The 23,042-nt window shown below is 41.1% G+C and overlaps 2 protein-coding genes across 4 annotated transcripts in view; both read left to right on the top strand.

Moving 5' to 3' along the window:
• LOC307163116 (cytosolic 5'-nucleotidase 3-like) overlaps positions 1-23,042 on the top strand; it is a 201,829-nt gene that overhangs the window by 99,838 nt on the left and 78,949 nt on the right. The window lies entirely within an intron of this gene.
• LOC307163108 (uncharacterized protein) lies at positions 4,345-9,302 on the top strand. The gene is made up of 2 exons (XM_079878974.1): positions 4,345-6,532; positions 6,727-9,302. Exons 1-2 carry the CDS (start codon positions 4,630-4,632, stop codon positions 6,747-6,749), a joined length of 1,926 nt encoding a protein of 641 aa, XP_079735100.1. The 5' UTR covers positions 4,345-4,629; the 3' UTR covers positions 6,750-9,302.

Genomic DNA, 23,042 nt, shown 5'->3' with positions numbered 1-23,042 from the left:
CACACCTGTCTCTCTCTCTCTCTCTCTCTCTCTCTCTCTCTCTCTCTCTCTCTCTCTCTCTCTCTCTCTGCGTCTTGCGCGGCAGAGAGGAGCAGCGCTTTAATTCAGTTAAACACAGATATTATGTTGCTTCTCTAATTTTACATGCAAGTATAGCCGAAATCACAGCACAGATATTGTCTTTATCTTATGTGTATTTAATTTCATCAGACGACGGCTCGATTATCAGGATTTTTGTCCAGATTAACATCTTGGAACTGGAAGGGAGAGCTGGTTATGTTGTAATGGGTCGCGTTTCAGTTACTATTTCATATTCATTCTGTTGTTTGACAACAGAAACAAAATATACAAAATATAAAATATACCAATGAAAACAGTTTTACTGAGAATTTAGCTTCATCAAAATGGGCACAGAGAGAGACAAACTAATGTAATAATACATAATAAATGTACATTTAGCATTTTCAGAAGAGCTGCCCTGTCATGCAAAAATCTAAACATGTTTGTGTTAGTAAATTGCTCAGTGCAAAGAAAGAGAAGTAATGGGAACCTGGTATTTCTTTGTTCTTTCTTCATGTGTCTAATAGACATGAACAAGTTCTTTGAAAAACATCTATGACCTTTGAAACATGTCTCATCTTCATGCTCTATGATGACTATGGTTTCAATAATAAACATACATTTGCATAAAGCATCCATATTTATCCATGCCCATGTTGATTAGAGTATTACAAACTTGAAAAGTATTCATTTAAGGTACATTTAGAACAAATAAAAAATGTGCGATTAATTGCGAGTTAACTCATGACAATCTTGCGATTAATTTTTTTAATCGATTGGCAGCCCTAATATTTTTACATTAAGCACCAACACTTCAAAAGAAGCATATTTAAAACTTGATTTCTTAGTGGTTTTGAAAATATGACTGTAAATTACAGCAACACCTCACCCTTTGCGTTTCAGACGAGGTTCATGTTTATAACTGTAATCTTGTGGGGTGGACTCATTTAAAGTAATGTAATCGTTTGGTTTTAGCCAGGTTTCTGTCAATCACATCTAAGTTATTATCTGAAATCATATCATTAACAATGAGTGCTTTTGGAGTAAGGGATCGAATATTCAGCAACCCAAGCTTTAGCATTTGCTCATCTGTATTATATCTGTTTTTTATTTGTTGAACATCAATTGAAATTTTTAACCTTAGATGGGTTTGGACGTTTTTTGGATTTCCAAATTCGGGGAACAGACACAGTCTCTATATGATGATATCTAGGTGAAAGAGGCTCTATGTGATTGGATTTATTTGACCTTGATGATGCGAGGCCGCTAGCAGAAAGTCGGTTAAGCCAGTCTGTCTGCTTTTTAGCTCTAAGACTATGAGCCAAATTACTAGATAGAAGAGCAGCACCATCCCAGGACGGATGAATACCATCTCTTTTCAACAGGTCAGGTCCGCCCCAAAAACTTTTTCAATTGTCTATGAATTCTATATTATTAAGCGGACACCAATTAGACAGCCAGCCATTGAGTGAACACAATCTACTAACTATCTCATCACTCCTGCGAACAGGAAGTGGGCCAGAGCAAATTACAGTGCTTGACATCGTACTTGCGAGTTCACACACCTCTTTAATATTAATTTTGGTGATCTCCGACTGGCGGAGTCAAACATCATTAGTGCCGACGTGAATAATGAACTTAGAGAATTTACGATTAGCATTAGCCAGCACTTTTACATTTACTTTGATGTCAGGCGCTCTGGCTCCTGGCAAACATGTGACTATGGTGGCTGGTGTCTCTATTTTCACGTTCCGTGTGATCGAATCACCAATTACTAGGGCACAATCAACAGAATTCTCAGTGGGTGTTTCACTGAGCGGGGCAAATCGATTTGTTATGGTAATCGGAACGGAAGAGTGTTTTTTTTATCCGCGACTAGAGCGATCCCTCACTGTCACCCATTTGCCTTGCTGCACAGGCACTAATTCAGCCGGAACCGAATCATGTAAAGAGTTCAATTCAATTCAATTCAATAAATTTATTGCCATGTCAACAAGTTGATAGGAATTTGTCTTGGTACAACTCTCAGACGTAAATAACCTAAAAGTATGCTAGGCACATCCAAAATAGTATCTAAAGCTCTTGCACTCTTACTATCCTCAATTAAAGTTTGGATGCGTGTCTCTAGTTCTGAAATCTTCTCCATCAGCCTGACTGTCTCCTTGCATTTATCACATATAAATCCTTTATTGCCGACAGAGAAGGCTATACTAAACATGTGACATGAAGTGCAGGTGACAATAACAGGACAAGACATTACTCACAGTGTTTGTTGACTGATTCTTACTCACCTGGGCTTTTATGAACTCAAAGGCGTGGGCGCACGAGAGAAAATAAATAAATAACTGAGCGCACGGTTGGCGCGTTAACAGGCTAGCGAATTACTAGCATGTTGTGCTAATAATAACGGAAGCTAGCGATGTTAGGTTAATCTGAGATGTTGGGTAAGCTGTATTTAGTAGTATAAACAACTAGAAATGATAGTAAATGATGGTTCAAAACAGAAAGAAATACAAGGCTAAGACGGAGATTACAGCACCGAAGCAAATAAACTCACAGCAGGCAGCGAGGCAGACAGGAGCAATCGATCAGCGATCAGACTCTGACTCTGGTTTGTGCATGAGAGGGGAGGATGGGCTACAAGTTAGGCTAGTTGAGCCACAGTCGGGCCAAGGACCAGGGGTCTCATTTATAAAACTGTGAGTAGGATTCTTACTAAAAGTGTATGTGTGCCCGAAAGCCAAAAATGGTGTACGGCAAAAAATATTCAGACTAAATTATTCATTTATAAAACCGTTCGTATGCCAGAACCTGCGCAGAATTCACTTTATAAATCCCAGTCAGCGGAAGATTGTGCGCACATGCGTGTCCGCCCCGAAATAACCATATATGGAGCTTACAATGCCTAGTTTTACTATGCAGATCCTCATCTGCATATCGTTTGCATATGATTATTCATCCACGTGATAGCGTTTAACGGTACAAGACATTAGGAAAATATGAAATACGGATGTGCCGTCACATTACATTAATAAAAATCATGTAGTAGCCTATCCTTGCCTTGTTTTTGAATACATAAATCAAATAGTGTAAAATACATTTCAGAGGAAGTTTTTCTCAATCTTTTCCACTGGCCAAATTGTATTTTTAATTGATTTATATTTTTAATGGAAACAGATAGGCCTTGCGCATTATTTGCACGAAACCTTTTTCTCAGACAATCTGATATTATCATGATAAGCAATTATCTCTGTGGTTAAAACATTAAAACACAGCACACCACAGGAAAAGTGTTCAAAAACATCGCATCCACAACAAATATTTCTATTGATTGAATATACAAATGTTGTAACTTCTCAGTAATGATTTCATGTTTAAGTGTTTAACTCCATTAATTTGAATGGCATATTTAATCTAAATGTTTATATCTAGTTTATATCAGGAGAGATCAGCAGTCTGTGAGTGTTTACTTTTCCCAGTAGATTTTAGCGCGGCTGTGTTGCTAGGAAGTGTGTTTTACCGTGTTTTTACTATGGTAAAAACGCACGTGTGACTTTGTTTGTGCGTCGTGACTGGTTAGTTTCGCTTGACTAAACAGGAGGGCGGGACCTAAGCCAGTTAAAGTATTTATTCTAAGAAACTGCTAGTACTTATCAGAAGAAGCAGTCGAACAACAGGAGAGATCAGCAGTCTGTGAGTGTTTACTTTTCCCAGTAGATTTTAGCGCGGCTGTGTTGCTAGGAAGTGTGTTTTACCGTGTTTTTACTATGGTAAAAACGCACGTGTGACTTTGTTTGTGCGTCGTGACTGGTTAGTTTCGCTTGACTAAACAGGAGGGCGGGACCTAAGCCAGTTAAAGTATTTATTCTAAGAAACTGCTAGTACTTATCAGAAGAAGCAGTCGAACAACAGGAGAGATCAGCAGTCTGTGAGTGTTTACTTTTCCCAGTAGATTTTAGCGCGGCTGTGTTGCTAGGAAGTGTGTTTTACCGTGTTTTTACTATGGTAAAAACGCACGTGTGACTTTGTTTGTGCGTCGTGACTGGTTAGTTTCGCTTGACTAAACAGGAGGGCGGGACCTAAGCCAGTTAAAGTATTTATTCTAAGAAACTGCTAGTACTTATCAGAAGAAGCAGTCGAACAACAGGAGAGATCAGCAGTCTGTGAGTGTTTACTTTTCCCAGTAGATTTTAGCGCGGCTGTGTTGCTAGGAAGTGTGTTTTACCGTGTTTTTACTATGGTAAAAACGCACGTGTGACTTTGTTTGTGCGTCGTGACTGGTTAGTTTCGCTTGACTAAACAGGAGGGCGGGACCTGCTGTATTCAATAAAGAGGTATTAGGTGTGTATAAAATTGGTTAGTGCACCGCGGCAGCGGTCGCGGCAGCCCTCGTGTGAAGCCCTCATCGTGTTAAGACCGAAGAGTGTAAAGACCAACGACTCTACCTGTGCGACTCCACCGAGCAAGGACACCGACAAGGCACTTGAGTATTAATTTTTCCTATTTATTCCTTTACTTTCTCGTCTACACAACTTTTTCATCTGATCTATTTGTTTGTGACCTTACACTATGTGTTTTCAAATCCCTACTATTACTAACACACGTAAATCAAATGTCACACGTCAGAGGCAGTCCAATCCTAACAACCTGCGTACTTTTCCGGTGTCTTCTAGTACTATATTCTCTTTTCCTATTGGTCTCTGGAATTGCCAGTCCGCTGTAAACAAAGCTGATTTCATTACATCTATTTCTAGTCATTTGGGTCTCAGTCTACTGGCCCTGACTGAGACCTGGATCAGACCAGAGGACACTGCCACACCAGCTGCCCTCTCCACTAAATTCACTTTCTCACACACCCCTCGCCTGACTGGAAGGGGTGGTGGTACTGGTCTGCTCATCTCAAACGATTGGAAATTTGATCATTTACTAACTCTGTGTGACAACAGCTCTTTTGAATCACATTCAATTACTATCACTAGCCCTATTAATATCCATTTTGTAGTTGTATATCGTCCCCCAGGGCAGCTCGGCAGTTTCTTGGAAGAGCTTGATGTGCTACTCTCGTCCTTCCCTGAGGATGGTACTCCTCTCGTTGTTCTTGGAGACTTCAACATCCACCTAGAAAAACCTCAGGCTGCTGATTTCCACACTCTGCTTGCCTCATTTGACCTCAAGCGAGTATCTACTGCGACTACTCACAGATCAGGTAATATATTGGACCTTATCTACACACGCTACTGCTCCACTGACCATACACTGGTCACTCCACTGCACACCTCAGATCACTTCCTCCTCACTCTCAACATCAACCTGCCACGGAACACAACACACACTCCTCCACAGGTCACTTTTCGGCGAAACCTACGCTCACTCTCACCCTCTCGTCTATCCTCTCTGGTCTCATCCACACTTCCTCCACCTGATCAGCTTTCAACACTAGATACTAACAGTGCAACTGATAATCTTTTCTCCACTTTAACATCCTGCTTGGACACCTTCTGCCCCCTTTCCTCCAGGCCAGCCCGCGCCACACCCTCTGCCCCCTGGTTATCTGATGTTCTCCGGGAACATCGTTCGAAACTTAGGGGTGCAGAGAGGAAGTGGCGCAAATCAAAAGATCCTACTGATCTTGGTCTTTATCAGTCCCTCCTCTCTTCCTTCTCTGATAATATCTCTACTGCTAAAATGACTTACTATCACAACAAAATTAACAATTCTTCAGACTCTCGCATGCTTTTCAAAACCTTCTCCTCTCTTCTCAACCCTCCTCCTCCTCCTCCTTCATCAACACTAAATGCTGACGATTTTGCTACATTCTTTATAAATAAAACAACCTCCATCAGCGGCCAATTTAGCAATCCACAAATTGACACACACACTTTTCCAGCTAACACGCACTCTCTACCCTCCTTCTCTCTACTCTCAGAGACAGAAGTCTCCAATCTCCTCCTTTCCAATCGCCCTACCACCTGTCCGCTTGATCCTATTCCCACTAACCTACTTCAAGCCATTTCATCCTCAGTTGTACCCACACTCACACACATCATAAACACCTCTCTTCACACTGGTACCTTTCCCACAGCATTTAAGCAGGCTCGTGTAACCCCACTGCTTAAGAAACCCACTCTAAATCCAGCACATCTGGAGAATTACAGACCAGTATCTCTCCTTCCATTCGTCGCGAAAACACTTGAGCGAGTTGTTTTCAACCAGATCTCTTCCTTCCTTACACAGAACAACCTCTTGGACAACAATCAATCTGGTTTCAAAAGCGGACACTCAACTGAGACGGCCCTGCTCTCAGTAATTGAAGCTCTGAGACTGGCAAGAGCAGCCTCCAAATCCTCAGTTCTCATCCTGCTGGATCTGTCTGCTGCCTTTGACACAGTTAACCACCAGATCCTCCTGTCAATCCTAAAGACGAAGGGCATCTCGGGAACCGCACTCCAATGGTTCAAGTCATACCTCTCAGGTAGGTCCTTTAGGGTTTCGTGGAGGGGTGAGGTGTCTAAGACACAACATCTAGCTACTGGAGTGCCTCAGGGCTCAGTGCTTGGACCACTTCTCTTCTCCATCTACATGACATCACTAGGATCTGTGATTCAGAAACATGGTTTTTCCTATCACTGCTACGCTGATGACACACAACTCTACCTCTCATTCCAGCCCGACGATCCGACGGTAGCTGATCGTATCTCAGCCTGCCTGACAGACATTTCTGGCTGGATGAAGGACCACCACCTTCAACTAAACCTTGCGAAGACAGAGCTACTCGTGGTCCCGGCCAACCCAACACTTCACCACAACTTCACCATTCAGCTAGACTCATCATCCATAACTCCATCTAGATCAGCCAGGAACCTTGGTGTGGTAATTGATGATCAATTGAACTTCACAGACCACATTGCAAGAACTGCCCGGTCATGTAGATTTGCCTTGTACAACATTAGGAGGATCAGACCCTTCCTATCAGAACATGCTACTCAACTCCTTGTCCAAGCGCTTGTTTTATCCAGACTTGACTATTGCAACGCTCTCCTGGCTGGTCTTCCAGCTTGCACAGTCAAACCTCTGCAACTGATCCAGAACGCCGCAGCTAGAGTGGTCTTTAACGAGCCGAAAAGGGCACATGTCACTCCTCTCCTCACAAAATTGCACTGGTTGCCAGTAGAGATGTGACGGTGATAATATTCTCCCACCGGTTAATCGACTTGTGACAACACCGGTATTACCGGTTTCATCGTGGGGGTGGGGGGCGTTAGAGTGATGTATTTTTTTTTTTTTTTTTACATGGCGTCAATTCATCATTCGTATTGAGTTTGATTGACATGCGATCTGACCAATCAAATTCCACCATTTTTGTGCGATAAAGCAGTCAGAAGAGTTATTGATAAACTTCGGTGGATTTGAACTTGCTTTAACTGAGGCAATCTGTCACGACACATTAAAGAGCCAAAAAACGGTAGGCCTATTTTATTTTTGTTTGACTGACCAAATTTGAAAGTTGAGACTTTGTTTCATATTAAATATTACCTGCTCGGTCCTGTCTTTCAGCGCGTTGTCCGTGTCCTCTATTTTTCACTGCTTGAGATTATGTTGAGAACAATAACGCCCTATTTGAGTGTATAGGGCGCGATTTCGGATTCAACCACAGTGTTTGAATGGTGGGTTCGTTATTATGAAAAACGCATGTTATTATTTCAGCACTTCGCGAATGGACAGCGACTCTTAAGTATCACGAATGCGTTCTCGCGCATTCATGTTAAGTGCATTTTTTGGAAACGCGCGTGGAATTGCGGCGTGTGACGAGCGTAACCTTGCACATAGAGAACGCTCTTAAGATCCAAGATGCATCGTTATCGGGAAACCCGGCCCTGGTCTCCGCACTAGCCTAACTGAAAACTATGAAAGCCGTGTGGCCAACCGGTAAAAAAAAAACTAAAAGAAAAAAATACATTAAAGAAACTATTCCCTCTGATTTTGTTTCATTAATAAAGTTTGACTAATTGCAGCAGTCTCACATTCGTTTAGAGCTCGTGTGAATTGCACGTATAAAATGAAGTTAACGAACAACCTCGTTCCATCAGGAAACGCCACATGAATTTCACTGCGCTTTATGAAGAGTTTTTCTTTTGCGTGAAGAAGCCGTTCGCCGGAGATGTGTTAAAAGATTCATTCATGCACACAAGAGAGTGTATTCATGATTATTAGGCTACCGGTATACTAATTCTCCTGGCGCCGGGTTGAGTGAGTAATTTACTCTCTTACATTTGTTCTTTGATTAACATTAATGACACTCTCATTAATGATTTCTCACAAATCTCTACATTCATTTATGATATTATTTAAATCATTTGCTCTTATGAGAACACTCGACAAAACGGACATTTTGGCATAATTTGTGTGTGTTATGTTTTGTTCAAGGCCGAAAAGAGAACTCGATACTGACGCGCGTCTTTTCCGTGTGTGCGTGTGTGTGTAATAGGCAGGACTTACAGCGCGGTCTCTTGTTTTGTCGCGCTTGAATGGTTGAGCGTGATCATACAACGCTAGTCAACTGGTGACAGAAAATACGGATACTGCGTAGCCTAATTGCTTAAAAAAAAATTTTTTTTTGCGGTGCTGCGGTGGGCAAGTGATGCAACCGGTGTTGCGACTGAACACCGTGTAACACCGGTAACACCGACTATCGCGCCAAGCCTAGTTGCCAGTTGCCGCTCGCATCAAATTCAAGTCACTGACGTTTGCCTACAGAACAACCACTGGTTCTGCTCCCTTTTACTTTAACTCTTTACTTCAGACTTATGTGCCTTCCAGGAACTTGCGCTCTGCAAGTGAACGGCGTCTTGTGGTGCCATCTCAAAGAGGCACAAAATCTCTTTCTCGGACCTTTACCATGACTGTTCCCTGCTGGTGGAATGATCTGCCGAACTCAACCAGAGCGGCTGAGTCCATAGCCACTTTTAAGAAACGACTGAAGACACTTCTTTTTCGACAGCACTTGATCCAGTAATACTAACACTTTCTCTCTACTACTCTATTCTGTTCTATTAAAAAAAAAAAAAAAAAAAAAAAAATGCGTTGATTTAAACTGAGAAGGGTCATAGCACTTGCATTTTGTTGTCCTACTGCTAGTTTAACTGCTTCTATTGTTCTCATTTGTAAGTCGCTTTGGATAAAAGCGTCTGCTAAATGAATAAATGTAAATGTAAATGTAATATCAGAAGTAAAACATAGTTTAAATCATTATTTTATTTATTTAAACTGTGTCAGTTTCACTAAACGGCCCAACGCGCTCGCTGGCGTGGACATTTAAGAATGGATATATACTTCAAGTGATAGGCTTGGTGAGTGAAATTATATTTGTATTATATTTCTGTATATGTATAATTTTCTTTAGATTTGTCTAAAAGTGACCAAAAAGACATGAACTCCAGCTCACCATCAGTGTCGCCGAACTGCTCCATCTCCAAAACGTTCATACGCATGGGTCAGTTTTTGCATGCATGTGCACAAATTTTCCTCTCAAGTTTGTTTTTATAAATCACAACTCATCCATTGGAAGTGGCGTACGCCTCTTTCAGGGCCTGTTTTGTGAGTACGCAACGGTTATAAATGAGGCCCCTGAGCTTGTGCAGCTAAAATACTGTAAGGTGCGAATGTCTGATATGAGGCATCATTGTCAGAGGCTTGATCCTCAAGGCTAGATCTGATGTCTTGTTTTCTGCTCTCAGCATGTTTTATTTATGTTTTGTACAGTCTATTTTGAGTATTTTTGATGATTTGTTTTGTTTATTTTTAACTTTATTTGGAGCATGTGTTCAGAGACAGCTGTCATAATAATTCACTTGGACTTTAATGATTCCCTATGTTGTTCTCAACTCATCAACTTCCATCTTTTCCTTTGCCTGTCGGCAAAACAAATTCACATTACAACTCAGGGTAACTGTATACAACCAGCCATCTGACACCTGGCCGTTGCATTTTTTCGACACAAGATGGCAGTGGTTGTAACTGAGGCCACCAGTTCATCTCCAGCGCACAATGAAATGACTTCAGGTAGTACGTCAGAGCAGATGGCCACAATGCTACAAACTTTTCTACATAGTCAGCAGCAAAGAGAGGAACGGCTGGAAAAGGAAGCGTAACGTCACGAGCACAAATATCAGATACTTATTTGAAAGCTATAAAGACAAGAATGACTTGTCAACAGGAACGTCAGTGGTGAGTGAAACACCAGAGGCTACATATTTGATTTCAGATTCAAATGTGCGTCCTAGGTGACAACAGCGATGACATCAGCAGCTGCAGATGAAGCTGCACCGGGAAGACAAGGTTATGGTTCATCAAGCTTTAACAGCCCAAGGATGCTGCCTTTGGTCAAGTGATGAGGACATTGAGCATTATTTAATGACTTTTGAACGTATTGCTCAAGCGTTCAATTGGCCTAGTCATGACTGGATGTTACATCTCTTACCACTGCTAACAGACAAGGACAAGGGAAGCTTATTTGGCTATGGAGCCTGATAATTCAATGAACTATGACTGTGTTAAACAGATGATACTTGACAAGTTTAAAATTAACCCAGAAACCTTCCGTCAGCATTTCAGAGCGTACAGTTTAGGAGATGAAACGCCACGTGAACTGTATGTAAGACTGAAAGATCTGTACGAAAAGTGGATGGTCCCTTCACGACGAACTAAACAAGAGATTGGCGATCAAATAGTGCTGGAACAGTTTCTCAAATTGCTGAATCCAGAAGCAAGAACATGGGTGAAGCAGAATGGCCCTACTTCATGTAAGCAAGCTGCAGAACTGGCAGAGACGTTCATGGCTGCAAGGCGATCGCTGTATCAGCCGAGATGATGGCGAGGCATCAACCACAGCCCATCCGGTAAGTCTGGGGATGTTAAGGGTAGTGGTCTGAGAAATTTTGAGGCTGATAGACGAACATTGCAAAACAGTTCTACTCTGAGTAACAGTGTGCGGGCATGTGGAGTTAGTCAGTACAACAGAAGGTCTGTGATTTATGTGTCATACATCCTGCCTGGCAGGGCATAAAAAAGCTGATTGTCCAGTGCAAAATATGACTACTACTCGCCTGTGTAACGAGTTAAGATCTTCATTGAAGCTTAACAAGATCGAACTGAACACGGACACAACAGTGGAGGTGATGATTGGAAACACTTTGTTTAAAGCATTGGTCGATTCAGGTTCAAGCCAGACATTAGTGAGACCAGAATATTTGGGAAAGTCAAATGTGCTGAAACATGATAAGCTGAGAATCTGTTGTATTCATGGCGATGAAAAAGAGTATCCTAAAATTGAGACTGTAATTGAAATTGAAGGCCAAGCCTATAAGTTATCAGTTGGAGTAATTGACATATCACCTTATCCAGTGATATTAGGCAGAGATGTACCTGTGTTGGTGGATTTGTTGCAGAGTGATAAAAACGTAGCAGATGCTATGGTCGTAACAAGAGCACAGGCTAATCAAGATGATTTTGAAATAAACAGATAAACAGATTTTGCACGATTTATCGTTTAATGTGGTTTCTAAAAACAGGAAATCTAGGAGGGAGAAACATCACGATAAAGTTATGGGTACTGAAGTAATTGAAAATGTGACAAAACCGAAACACAGACTTTCTTGAGCTAGTACTGTGGGCAGGATTTTTAGGCCAGCAGAAAACAGTCTAGAATCGCTAGTAAGTTTTATTGGCCTAGGCTCTATACAGATGTTGTGGATTTTTCTAAATCATGCCCAGAATGTCAGCTGGTGAAACCAGCTAAAAAGAGTGACAGAGCACCTCTTGTAAGTTTACCTATTATTGACATACCAATTTCTCGTATTGCAATGGACATCATAGGACCTTTGGAAAGGAGTAGATCAGGTAATAAGTACATTTTGGTTGTTGCTGTTTACGCTACACGTTATCCAGAAGTTTTTCCTCTCAGAAACATCAAGACAAAAGGCAGGTTGTGAAGTAGGATTGCCTAAAGAGATAATCACAGACCAGGGCACTAACTTTACGTCTAAGTTAATGAAACAAGTTTGCTCAATGTTACACATACATCCTATACAGACCACTCCTTATCACCCTCAGACTGATGGTATGGTGGAGAGATTTAATCAGACATTGAAGTCAATGTTACGATAGTTTGTGTCTGATACAGGTACTGATTGGGACCAATGGTTGCCGTATTTGATGTTCGCTTATCGTGAAGTTCCACAGTCATCAACAGGCTTCTTACCATTTGAGATGCTATATGGACGTCAGGTTCGTGGACCGTTGGATGTGCTAAAAGAGGCTTGGGAAGGAGGTAGTGCACATGAGCAAACAAACATTCTGTCATATGTTATGAAGATAAGAGAGAAAATGGACTCAATGACAGAGGTTGTGAGGGCTAACATGACAAAAGTACAGCAGCAACAGAAACACTGGTATGACCAGTCAAGTAGGAAAAGAACGCTGACTCCAGGGCAGAAGGTACTGTTATTACTTCCTACTACTGAAAGTTCACTTTTGGCTAAATGGCAAGGGGCATATGAAGTGCTTAAAAAGCTAAGTCCCACAAATTATGAGATTGCTGTACCTGACCGTAAGAAAAAGTCTCATATTTTCCATATTAATCTTTTGAGGCATTGGAAGGAGAGAAAATGCTCAGGGCCAGAGCAGCTGTGAGCAAGGAAAGTGGAGGATGAAGAGGAATTGGAGGAACAATATTTTCCTGTTAATTCAAAGTCAACTTTCCCACTAATAGATCATCTAGCACCTAAACAGCAAAAAGAGTTACAGAATCTAGTACCAGGGGGACAGCTTTGCAGCAGTGTACATTGACAATTGTCATCTGGAACACCTGGCAAAGATGTTTGAAAGAACACAAAGGAATGCCAGATCGCTAAACAGGAAGTTTCGGTGTGAAGTTTAGTCATTTAGGAGTAAGATCGCGTGGGTGTTTGAATCTTTTAAAGATTAATCGTGCAGCTCCACAGTCTTTATACTCTCTCTATGCGTTGATATCTGACACAAAACGTTTATGAGTAGTGCGAGGGCTTTTCAGTGCATTCATTACTATTTTAATATTTATGAGGTGAGACATCGCTTTAAAGGATAAGCTCCAAGTGCTCGCCCACACAGAACTGTTTTCGGAAACGAAACTTAGGAATTCCGCACGGTTTTTTGGTATTTTTCAAAAACACTAACAGTTCTTGATAAGAACCGATTCTCGGTTCCCAACCCTAGTTACAACTCAGGGTAACTGTATACAACCAGCCATCTGACACCTGGCCGTTGCGGCTTTCCGACACAAGGCGGCAGTGGTTGTAACAGCATCCCAACACATAGACAGACTGAAATTCTGTTATTTTCTCTGATGAAGCACTCTTCCAACTGTGTGGGACATCTGGAAAATTGATTATCCAGAGAAGAAAAGGTATACAATGAAGTTTTGGGTGAAAGGACTTTCAATGAAGGGAATGTTCATTGATGTTCAATCTTAAGTTCTAATACATTATTGCTTACATAAGACTCAACATTGAAGTATATGCATATTATTACACCACTTTTAATTGGTGAAACTTCCTGGTAACCAAACACGTGTATTATACCAGGTGAAACACACATGTATGGTGGCGTGGTAGCACACAGCGGCCACTTTGGGTCCACTAATATGGTGCATGTTAAGTGAAGCTTACACCAATTTGGAAACGTTTTTAAATAGATGCACATCGTTAGTACTTGTGAACATGTCTACCATTTCCAAATACAGCTGAACACTGGAGAACAAAGCTCAGGATGAATAAACGATGGACTGCGAGACGAGCTACGCAACCTCTGGCTACTACGCAAACCAGGCCCTGGGACCAGGGTATTGTTTGATGCTGCTGGCCGGAAGAGAGGGAATCGGACACAGTGTGCGAGGCTGCAGAAGCGTGGAAAGTGGGCCAGCATCCGTACTAAGCTAAAAGCTAACCCAAGCCGTCCAGCTTTACCATCCATTCTGCTCTCCAATGTCCGCTCTTTCAATAATAAAATGGACTTGCTCCAACTACAGCGAACTGCCCAGCGTGAAATCAGGGACTGTAGTGTTTTAATTCTCACGGAAACATGGCTCAACGACAGCATTCTGGACGCAGCCATTCAGCTAGTCGTGGTAACTGCACATCGCACCGACAGGATAGCAGCACTGTCCGATAAGACTCGCGGGGGTGGTCTGTGTGTTTATAGAAACAATGAATGGTGCAGGAATGCAGTTGTGTTATCAAGCTACTGTTTGTCTCTGGTGGAGTTTATGACCGTGAAATGCCACACATATTACTTGCCCAGAGAATTTACCACGTGCTTATGGTTGCAGTGTACATTCCACACGGCGGTAAGTGATCTCTACAAGGGCTATCAGTAACCTACTGACAGCACACCCCGATTTATTTTTCATTGTCGCCATTTTCAGATTTAACCATGCAAATCTGAAATCACTGCTTTCAAAGTTCCACCAGCATGTTGATTTTGCAACCCGTGGTAAAAACACTTTGTAACTTGTTTACACCAACATTCATAGTGCTTACAAGGCTGCACCCCGCCCCCAAATCGGCGGCTCGGATCAATTTTCTGTTATGCTATACCCAGAATATAGACCACTTCTGAAACGTGACAAACCGCTTCTGAAAGAGGTGAGAACCTGGTCTGAGGGTGCCATCTCAGCACTTCTGGACTGCTTTGAGCACACAGACTGGAATATGTTCAGAGAGGCTGCTATGAAGGTAATATGATGCCATAAAGAATCGCATGCACAGTGTAAGATTTGTGAAAGTGCACATAAGATTGTAAGTGTAAATCAAATTTGCACATGCAAGAGAAGATTTGTAAAGGTGTACATCGCCTTTCAAGTGTAAGAAACAAAATTTGCAGCATTTTACAGTTATTCGTAAGTGTAATGCATGTATTGTGAAACATATCATGCTATCATGCTAACGCAAAATAAATAGGATCTGTATTCTTCTGACTTCCATTTTTCCGCGCTTACACCAAATTTACCACATTTGTTTTGTATTGGTTCAATAAACACGCCAGTCGCCAGAACACATCTTTATCTTCATTTGGCTCAGCATCGTTCTCGTTGCCGAAATGATACTTTGCACACATACATTAAAATAAATAATGTACGTTAAATAAATAAATAAATAAATCATGATTGCTTTATAAGCTGTGCACCATTAGGCTGACCATATGAGTTCATATTGAATTTCGAGCTGGTGTGTTAAGAAAGAAAATTTATGTCAGTGCATGTATCCTGCTCATCATCATCTTCAGTGGGTCATATTAGTTTGTAGTAGTGGGCAGATCGAGGCTTCGTGGAACACTGAAACAGTTGAAGCAAATGTGCCATATTGTGTCGAGACTTCAAAACAATCCGACACCCGTCTCCACGGTGACTCCTAGTGGCCAGAACAGTGTAAATGCAACAAAAACCCAGGCCAAACATGCATAAAAACACTTTTTACAAATCTTTTGCAAATTTATTTTTAAACTTTATTTTTTATTGCCGACAAGTCACATTACATGTCTCCATTGGGAATTTGTACAAGCAAATTATTATTTTATTTTTTTTCAAATAAACAAAGCATATGAATGAACAAATGAACGAAACAACAAGACAGCACGGGGCATTTTAAATGATATACATAAAGCGAAAAAGTACTAACAGGGATAGAAATAAGCATACTTGCAGGTATAACTGCAGTCGAATTTAAACAAGACTAAAAGAAAAAATAAACAGATAATAATAAAATAATAATAAAAAAATAAAATAAAAAAAAAGCTACATAGTGAAATAAATAATATTCCTGGTCAAGATAACAAAAGCTCTAGTCTGCTCCGTGCAATCAGCTGGTTAGTCATCCAAAGACTGAGCGGAGTTAACATAGGAAAGGAAGGGGCCCCAGTGTTTGGTGAATAGGTCTGAGCGTTTTCTCAAGCTGTATTTAATTTTCTCTAGGTGAAGGAAAGACAATAGGTCTTTTAGCCAGGAATTAGATGTAGGAGGTTTTGGGTCTTCCCAATGGAGTAAAATGCATCTGCGGGCCACGAGGGAGGCAAAAGCAATAATGTCCAATTCTCCACGAGAGAAGTAGCTGGACATAGCTGGACTGGGAGTCAGAGGTCGATTAAGAGCTTTTGACAATGTGTCATAAAAAGGAGACAGAGCACCTGTCGCAAATGTCGCTTGTATTGAACATCTTTTTAAGCTTAACTTTAGAAAGGTGTATTCTGTGGACGACCTTAAATTGTATTAATGTTAGGCTAGCGCAAGGGGAAGTGGTGTTGACCCTTTCTAAGGTCTCGTTCCACCATTCAGTTTCGAAGGAGGAACCCAGCTCTTTTTCCCAGGTACTTCTGACCACTAAGGAGGATGAGAAAGATGTAATTAATCTCATAGCTGCTGAAATAAATTTATGGTCCGTAGGAAATGACAAAATAATCTCAGTAAAGGAATCAGGTGGTAAATAGGGAAAGTTGGGTAGATTGTGGAGTGCGAAATTACGAACCTGGAAGTATCTAAATAAATGAGATTGGGGTAAGTCAAATGTAGTTTTCAGACTGTTAAAAGAAGCAAAGGTCTTATCAATGAAAAGTTGTTTAAAGCAGAATATGCCCTTATCCCTCCACAGGGCAAAAGCTGAGTCAACTGATGAGGGAAAGAATAGGTGGTTGTCACATATAGGTATCAGCGGGGAGGTGGAAGAGATTTTAAAATCACGCCTGAACTGCCTCCAAATTTTCACAGTGGATAGAACAACTGGATTAGAGGTGTAGTTTGAAGGGTAAGAATTCAAAGGAGCACAAGTCAGAGTACCTAATGAGACAGAGTTACAAGACCGTGCTTCCATCTGACACCAACTGGTATTAGGGAAGTTGTACCATGTGTAAATTTTTTGGATATTGGCTGACCAATAATAAGCCAATAAGTTTGGGAGTCCAAGACCTCCTTCCCTCCTTGGTCTTTGTAGAGTGGCTAAATTAGCCCTGGGGTTCTTTCCTGCCCAAATAAAAGATGAAAAATGCTGGTTAAGATCTTTGAAAAAAGTCTTTGGAAGGTACAGTGGTAGACACTGAAAGAGAAATAAGAATCTTGGGAGTACATTCATTTTTATTGTGTTCACTCTTCCTAAAAGGGACAAGGGGAGGGCGTGCCAGCGCTTGAGGTCGGACTTGATTTGATTAACCAACTTTAAAATGTTATCTTTATAAATAGACGACAAATTATTTGAGATGTTAATACCTAAATAACAAAAACGGTGGTTAAACGAAACAGTAACGCTTGGGTCGGGATTCTTTTAAAGCTTTATGCATTAATATGTAAGCTTTTCACACCTGAGAAAGACAAAGAACCTCCCCTAACGGCCCTATTAGGAGCTATCAGGCCCTGTCATTCTGAGCAACCTTGCATAATACTGTAAATGAGGAGATTTAAAAAAGAATGGCTTTTAAATTGTTTGGATTTATTTACAATACAACATAATCCAAAGATACACAACAAATGCCAAAAAAGCACTTCAAAGACAGAGACCTTTGTGCCAATCCTAAAAACATTGTACATACCTTTCATTTCCAAGATTTTCACTTTACCATGTTGACGTACAGAGACTCATGTGAATGTTGAAGTCCTCAGTGGCATCTGGGCCCTGAAAAAAAAAAAGTGAACATACTGATATCAAGAGAAAGGCCTGCACGATTTTGGAAATAAATATTAGATTTTTCTGGTTAAAATTGCTTTTTAAAATTCCTTTTTAAAATTCACAGAATACACACACACACACACACACACACACACACACACAAATGTTTCCAACAATATATAATATAATGAACACCAGGTTTGTTGTGCCTTGTAGGCATAAGGTATATGCGCAGTGCTGGATAAAATAATAATAACAATAAATAACCTATAGCAGTATAAATCTTCCAAAAGATTTCAGTAACAACTAAGCTAGAGAAAAATATATTGATTATTAGGGATGTAACGATATCAAAATCTCACGGTACGATACAATTTCGATATTAACCTCACGGTACGATATTTATTGCGATATTGTGGAAAAGCTCACGGTATTGTTAAATAGCTCACGATAGTGTTTGTGATGATAATAGTGAAAAAATACTGACATTTATTCTGCTTTTGCCAGTCAACAGGCAATTTATTGTTGTATTTATGGATCATGACAACATAAAACGCTGATCACATAGTGCTTTTAAAGTGCAAGTTGTAGTCAGGAACATCAATATTCTGTATAGTAATATTTGGTTGCATAACTGATTCTTCTGTGCAATGTTCAAGTTAAGAAGCAACTAGAACAATTGTAAACAATAGGGAATTCCCTTTAAGTGCAAACAAAGATCAAGTTAAGTCAAGTTTAAATGTGCAAGGCAAATAAAAGCAGCCTTTTAAAACTGGTATTTAGGAGGAACATAACTTAAACTTAAATAAAAGAGTCAGTCAAAAAGCCTTTTAAAAAAACACTGACCTATCATTTAGCTTATGTTCACGTTTTTCATCAGAAAGATCAAAATATCTACATTGCAAGGGAGAAGGAAAAAAAAACAGTAAAAAAAAATCCTTAAACAGTCTGGCAAAAAGCCTTCTGAAAAACACTGAACTATCCTTTAGCTAATGTTTAAGTTTTTCTTTAGAAAGATCAAAAGATCTACATTGCAAGGGAGAAGAAGAGACCTCTGGGCATTTACAATGTCCCCTGCTGTTGAAAATACCCTTTCACTGGGCACCGAGGTAGCGGGTATACACAGGTAGGTCTTTGCTAATGAAGACAGAATAGGATACCGCCCTGCATTGTCTCTCCACCACTTAAGAGGGCAAGCAGACAGAGAAACTAATGCTTCTTTGCAGTAAGAGTCAATTTCTGCCTGAATTCCACCTGTGACTTGATTACTGCTAAAAGAAGAGCCAAGGAGGTCCTCAAGGGCATGCTTCTTAAGAGGAGGCACAAAGCTTGCGCTGCTGTCGTCCAGATCTGCTGGATGTGGGCTCCTGGGCAGCACATCTTGGTCCTGGTTCATAAATGATAAAAAGACATTATATTAGCATTTTGTTACATTTTATTGTATTTCTCTAAATTTTCTCTATGGCACAGCGTTAACATTTTTTACCTGTTGTTGCATCTGTGATGCTTTGAACTTTATTCTTTCAAAGACGTCCTCTCTCTCTCCACTGCCTAGATGTTGCAAGGTCCGAAAGCGTGGATCCAAAGCACTGCTCTCTAGGGTTGGGCATCGTTTTGATTTGAACGATTCTGATTCCGATTCCGATTCTTCATTTCGATTTCGGTTCTTTTCGATTCTCGATTCCGATTCTTTGAGGGGTGGAGTCAAAACCTGTCACAGGCTCATTTCACAGAGGAAAATTTTATTTTGATTTAGTTTTAATTTTGGGAGCTGCAGCCCATGTGGGAGAAAATTAGGAATGCCTCTGCACCAGACCAAAAAACAGATTTATATATGCAGAACTTGCAACCTGGTCTGGACTCTCTGGACATGTATAAACTAACTCAATGTAGCCTATAAAAGCTCACTTTAAAACACCATATTCCGGTCGTGGTTTAAAATAGTTTTAAGTCAAAAAAAGATGTTGAAATATGTTATATTTAGCATTTTATATGCAGCTAATAGCTACCTTGCTTAGCAAGTTTACTATAAATATTCTCTATTCATATGAAAATACCTCAAATCGCATTGGTCTACGTGAGATGATTAACAGCTGTACAGCGAATGAGAGAGCGCTGATATCATAAACTGACGCGAATCAGGAAGAGCAGAGACAGAGCTCGATGTGTTCGCTGTTTGAGCTCTTCAGATCGCATAATGCAGTGGGAAATGAATAGTAATGTTATTCTGTATGACGAAATATTTTACAAACATGTGATGATAAATCATTATTTCTCCAAATATGCGCACCATTGGATTAAGAGCCCTGGTGGATACTGTATGTGAACACAAATAAACCGGAGAAGACGTGAATGACTGCTTTATGAGTGATGATTTCTATTCAAAATAACAAACATTACAGATGAATTATTTTGCACTCCTGGCAACGTTACTAACGTTGGTCGCGCAGGGTTGCCCGAGGAGGACGAGACAGTGGACCGCGCAGCATGTCAAAAACGCTACACTTAATTTTGTACACCATGCAGGCGTAGGTGTTTAGTCATATTTGTAGTGCACCCGCCCGTGCAAGAAATACGTTTGTCACCTGTGTTGCACTCTGCCGACCCAGGCTTTTTTAAGGTGAAATAAAGCCACACTATTGAGCACCACTTACCGTGCTCCATTGCTGCAACAGAACAAGCGGGCGCGGCAAGCACTTCCGGAAATTCAAACGTGCGCGTTTGGAACCGATGATCGGAATCGAAAACAAATTTTCGAAACGATTCCAATGGTATCGTTATTTTTTAAACGGTTCCCAGTTGGAACCGGTTCTCGATGCCCAACCCTACTGCTCTCCTGCATGAACTTTTCATCCTCTCCTTGGTATCTGTCAGCAAGATCCTTCAGAATGGCTGCCTTCATCTGAGCAATGGCATTTGAGTCGTGATTATCTGTGACCATGCTGTCTTGAATCATTTGTTTTAGTGGTGAAATGAGAGATATTGTTGGTTGCGACTCATCACAGAGAACAGTTGTGGCCTTTTTTATTGGTAAAAGAATCTTCACAAGATCCTCTGCATTTGCAATGTCAGATGTGTCCAAAGTGTCAATTTCACGTGACTTGTGTCTCAGTTCATCACTCAGTAGGGCTGCAGCAACAGCTTGTTGTTGTTCAATGTAGCGCTCCACCATGTCCAGAGAGCTATTCCATCTTGTCACTACATCAATAATGAGTTTATGTACAGGGAGATTGAGTAGTTTTTGTTTGGTGGTCAGCACGGCTGTGGCTGTAGAACTGCGGTGAAAAAAACTTGCTACACGTCTGACTCTACCGAGGAGGCGGCTCACTGCGTTGACCTTTAAACCTGCTTGGGAGGCCAGGTTTAGTGTGTGCGCAAAGCACCGTATGTGAGGGGACAGTTCGGCTTCCTTTACTGCTACTCGCATGTTGCTTGCGTTGTCAGTAACAACAGCGATCCTTGTTCCAATCTTGTCCAGCCCCCACTCTTTGACTGCAGATTTAAGGACTTCGGCTATGTTTACGCCAGTGTGTGATTCGCTAAGCTGTCTAGTTTGTAAAACGTAACTCTGCATTTCCCATTCACTCGTCAAAACATGTGCCGTAATAGTGATGTAACTGTGAGTCGCTCTGGAAGTCCACCCATCAGTGGTAATAGCAATGCACTCAGACTGTTTAAGGTTCAACATGACACGTTCTTTTGTCTCACGGTAAAGAGCAGGGAACACAGTTTGACTAAAATGAGCCCGCGACGGCATTTGATACTTCGGCTCAAGCTTGGCCACTAACCTTTTAAATCCTTTGCCATCTACTGCAGAAAAGGGACGTAAATCACACGCTATGTATTCCGCGATGTACCTCGTGATTTCTTGAGCCCTTGCGCTGTTGTGTGGCATAGTTGTTGAAAATGCCTCCTTCAGGGTTTTTTGACCGGACAGGACATTCTTTGTGAGAGAACTTTTCGGGATGATGGGTCGTCAGATGACTTCGCATATTGCTTGTGTTTCCCGTGTTGTATCGCAGTTTACTGTGGCAGTGCTTGCACATAGACCATTGTCTGTCCACCACCTTATCTTCTTTTGCGTTTTTTGACACGGCGAAACCAAAATGTTTCCAGACATCTGATTTAAAAGCTGCAGGGGCTGGCACAATCTCAACTTCGGGGTTGTTGTTTTCATCCTTACAAGTATCGCTGTCGGCCATGCTGGCTTGCTGTGAGCTTGTGTGGACAGCGTGCAGCGTGCAATCCTATTGGCTTAACAACGGTTGTTGTGACGACGCAGCGCAAAGGATCATGGTCTATGTAGTTAACAATGATTTGTTCCGCGGTACTGTGTTTATTCCTCTTGCTTTTTGACGGACACCTGTCCTTTTAATATTGTAACCCAACCACGACGATATCGAGACACGTTTACCACCGCGATAGCGCGGTATCGTCAATATCGTTACATCCCTATTGATTATCATGTTACTTCAAATGTTTCCATCCATTATGATGATATGAAATGAGATAATAATAAAAACATGAAGCCGTTTGGTGCGTTTTGCTTTCATCCAAAATATGATACAGTACATTCAAACGCGATCGCTATCCAAAATATGATACATTCAAACGCGATCGCGCTGCAAAATATGATACATTCAAACGCGATCGCTATCCAAAATATGATACATTCAAACTAGGGGTGTCGCAATATACCGGTATTGACGATAATCGTGATATTCAAAGCATGAAATATCGACATCGTGTTAATTTAGAGCAATACAATATACCGGTATTGGCGATATTGGCGTTTTCTAGACGCAGCGCTCGTCCGCGCCCGAGCAGCAAGAGTGAAACACTCTGTCCACACCCGAAAAAAGTAAGCTGAGCTCGCCAGTATTAACAACAGAGTTCTTCGGCTTCAAAGAAAACAGCACCTTATAGGTGGTCGCACACTGGACGAGAAGCGCAGCGCCACGTCTTTAAAATTCGAACACATTCTGTATGAGTGTACACACACCGGACGAGAAGCACAGCGCGGTTCTATTCGGCGTCTGTCCGCGGCGCCCAGCAACGGCTCAGGACCGTGTTCAAAATCCTGACGCGACACAGAGCGCAGAAAAAAGTGTTCAGACTCAGCAACTATTGTATTTAATTGTACAGTATAATCATAACATAGTACAGACATTATCTCAATTCCATAATGTCCTTAAACATAATGATATTGCTGGCCATAAACTGAGAAAGTGCGTGTCCGGTGTGCAATACCTCGAGTTGTCATAGACGCGACGCGGATATTATTTTACTAGTCATCATGGA

The sequence above is a fragment of the Squalius cephalus genome, assembly GCF_949319135.1.
Source record: "Squalius cephalus genome assembly, chromosome: 8".
In the NCBI taxonomy this organism is placed as follows: Eukaryota; Metazoa; Chordata; class Actinopteri; order Cypriniformes; family Leuciscidae; genus Squalius; species Squalius cephalus.
The sequence above is the reverse complement of the archived record's forward strand: the minus strand, read 5'-3'. Positions and strand labels throughout refer to the sequence as shown.

Excerpts from the sequence above, each read along its gene's own strand:
- LOC307163108 (XM_079878974.1), top strand. The coding sequence starts at position 4,630 with ATGTGTTTTCAAATCCCTACTATTACTAACACACGTAAATCAAATGTC. Across the intron at positions 6,533-6,726 it reads GTTCAAGTCATACCTCTCAG|CCCGACGATCCGACGGTAGC; the intron begins GTAGGTCCTTTA and ends CTCTCATTCCAG.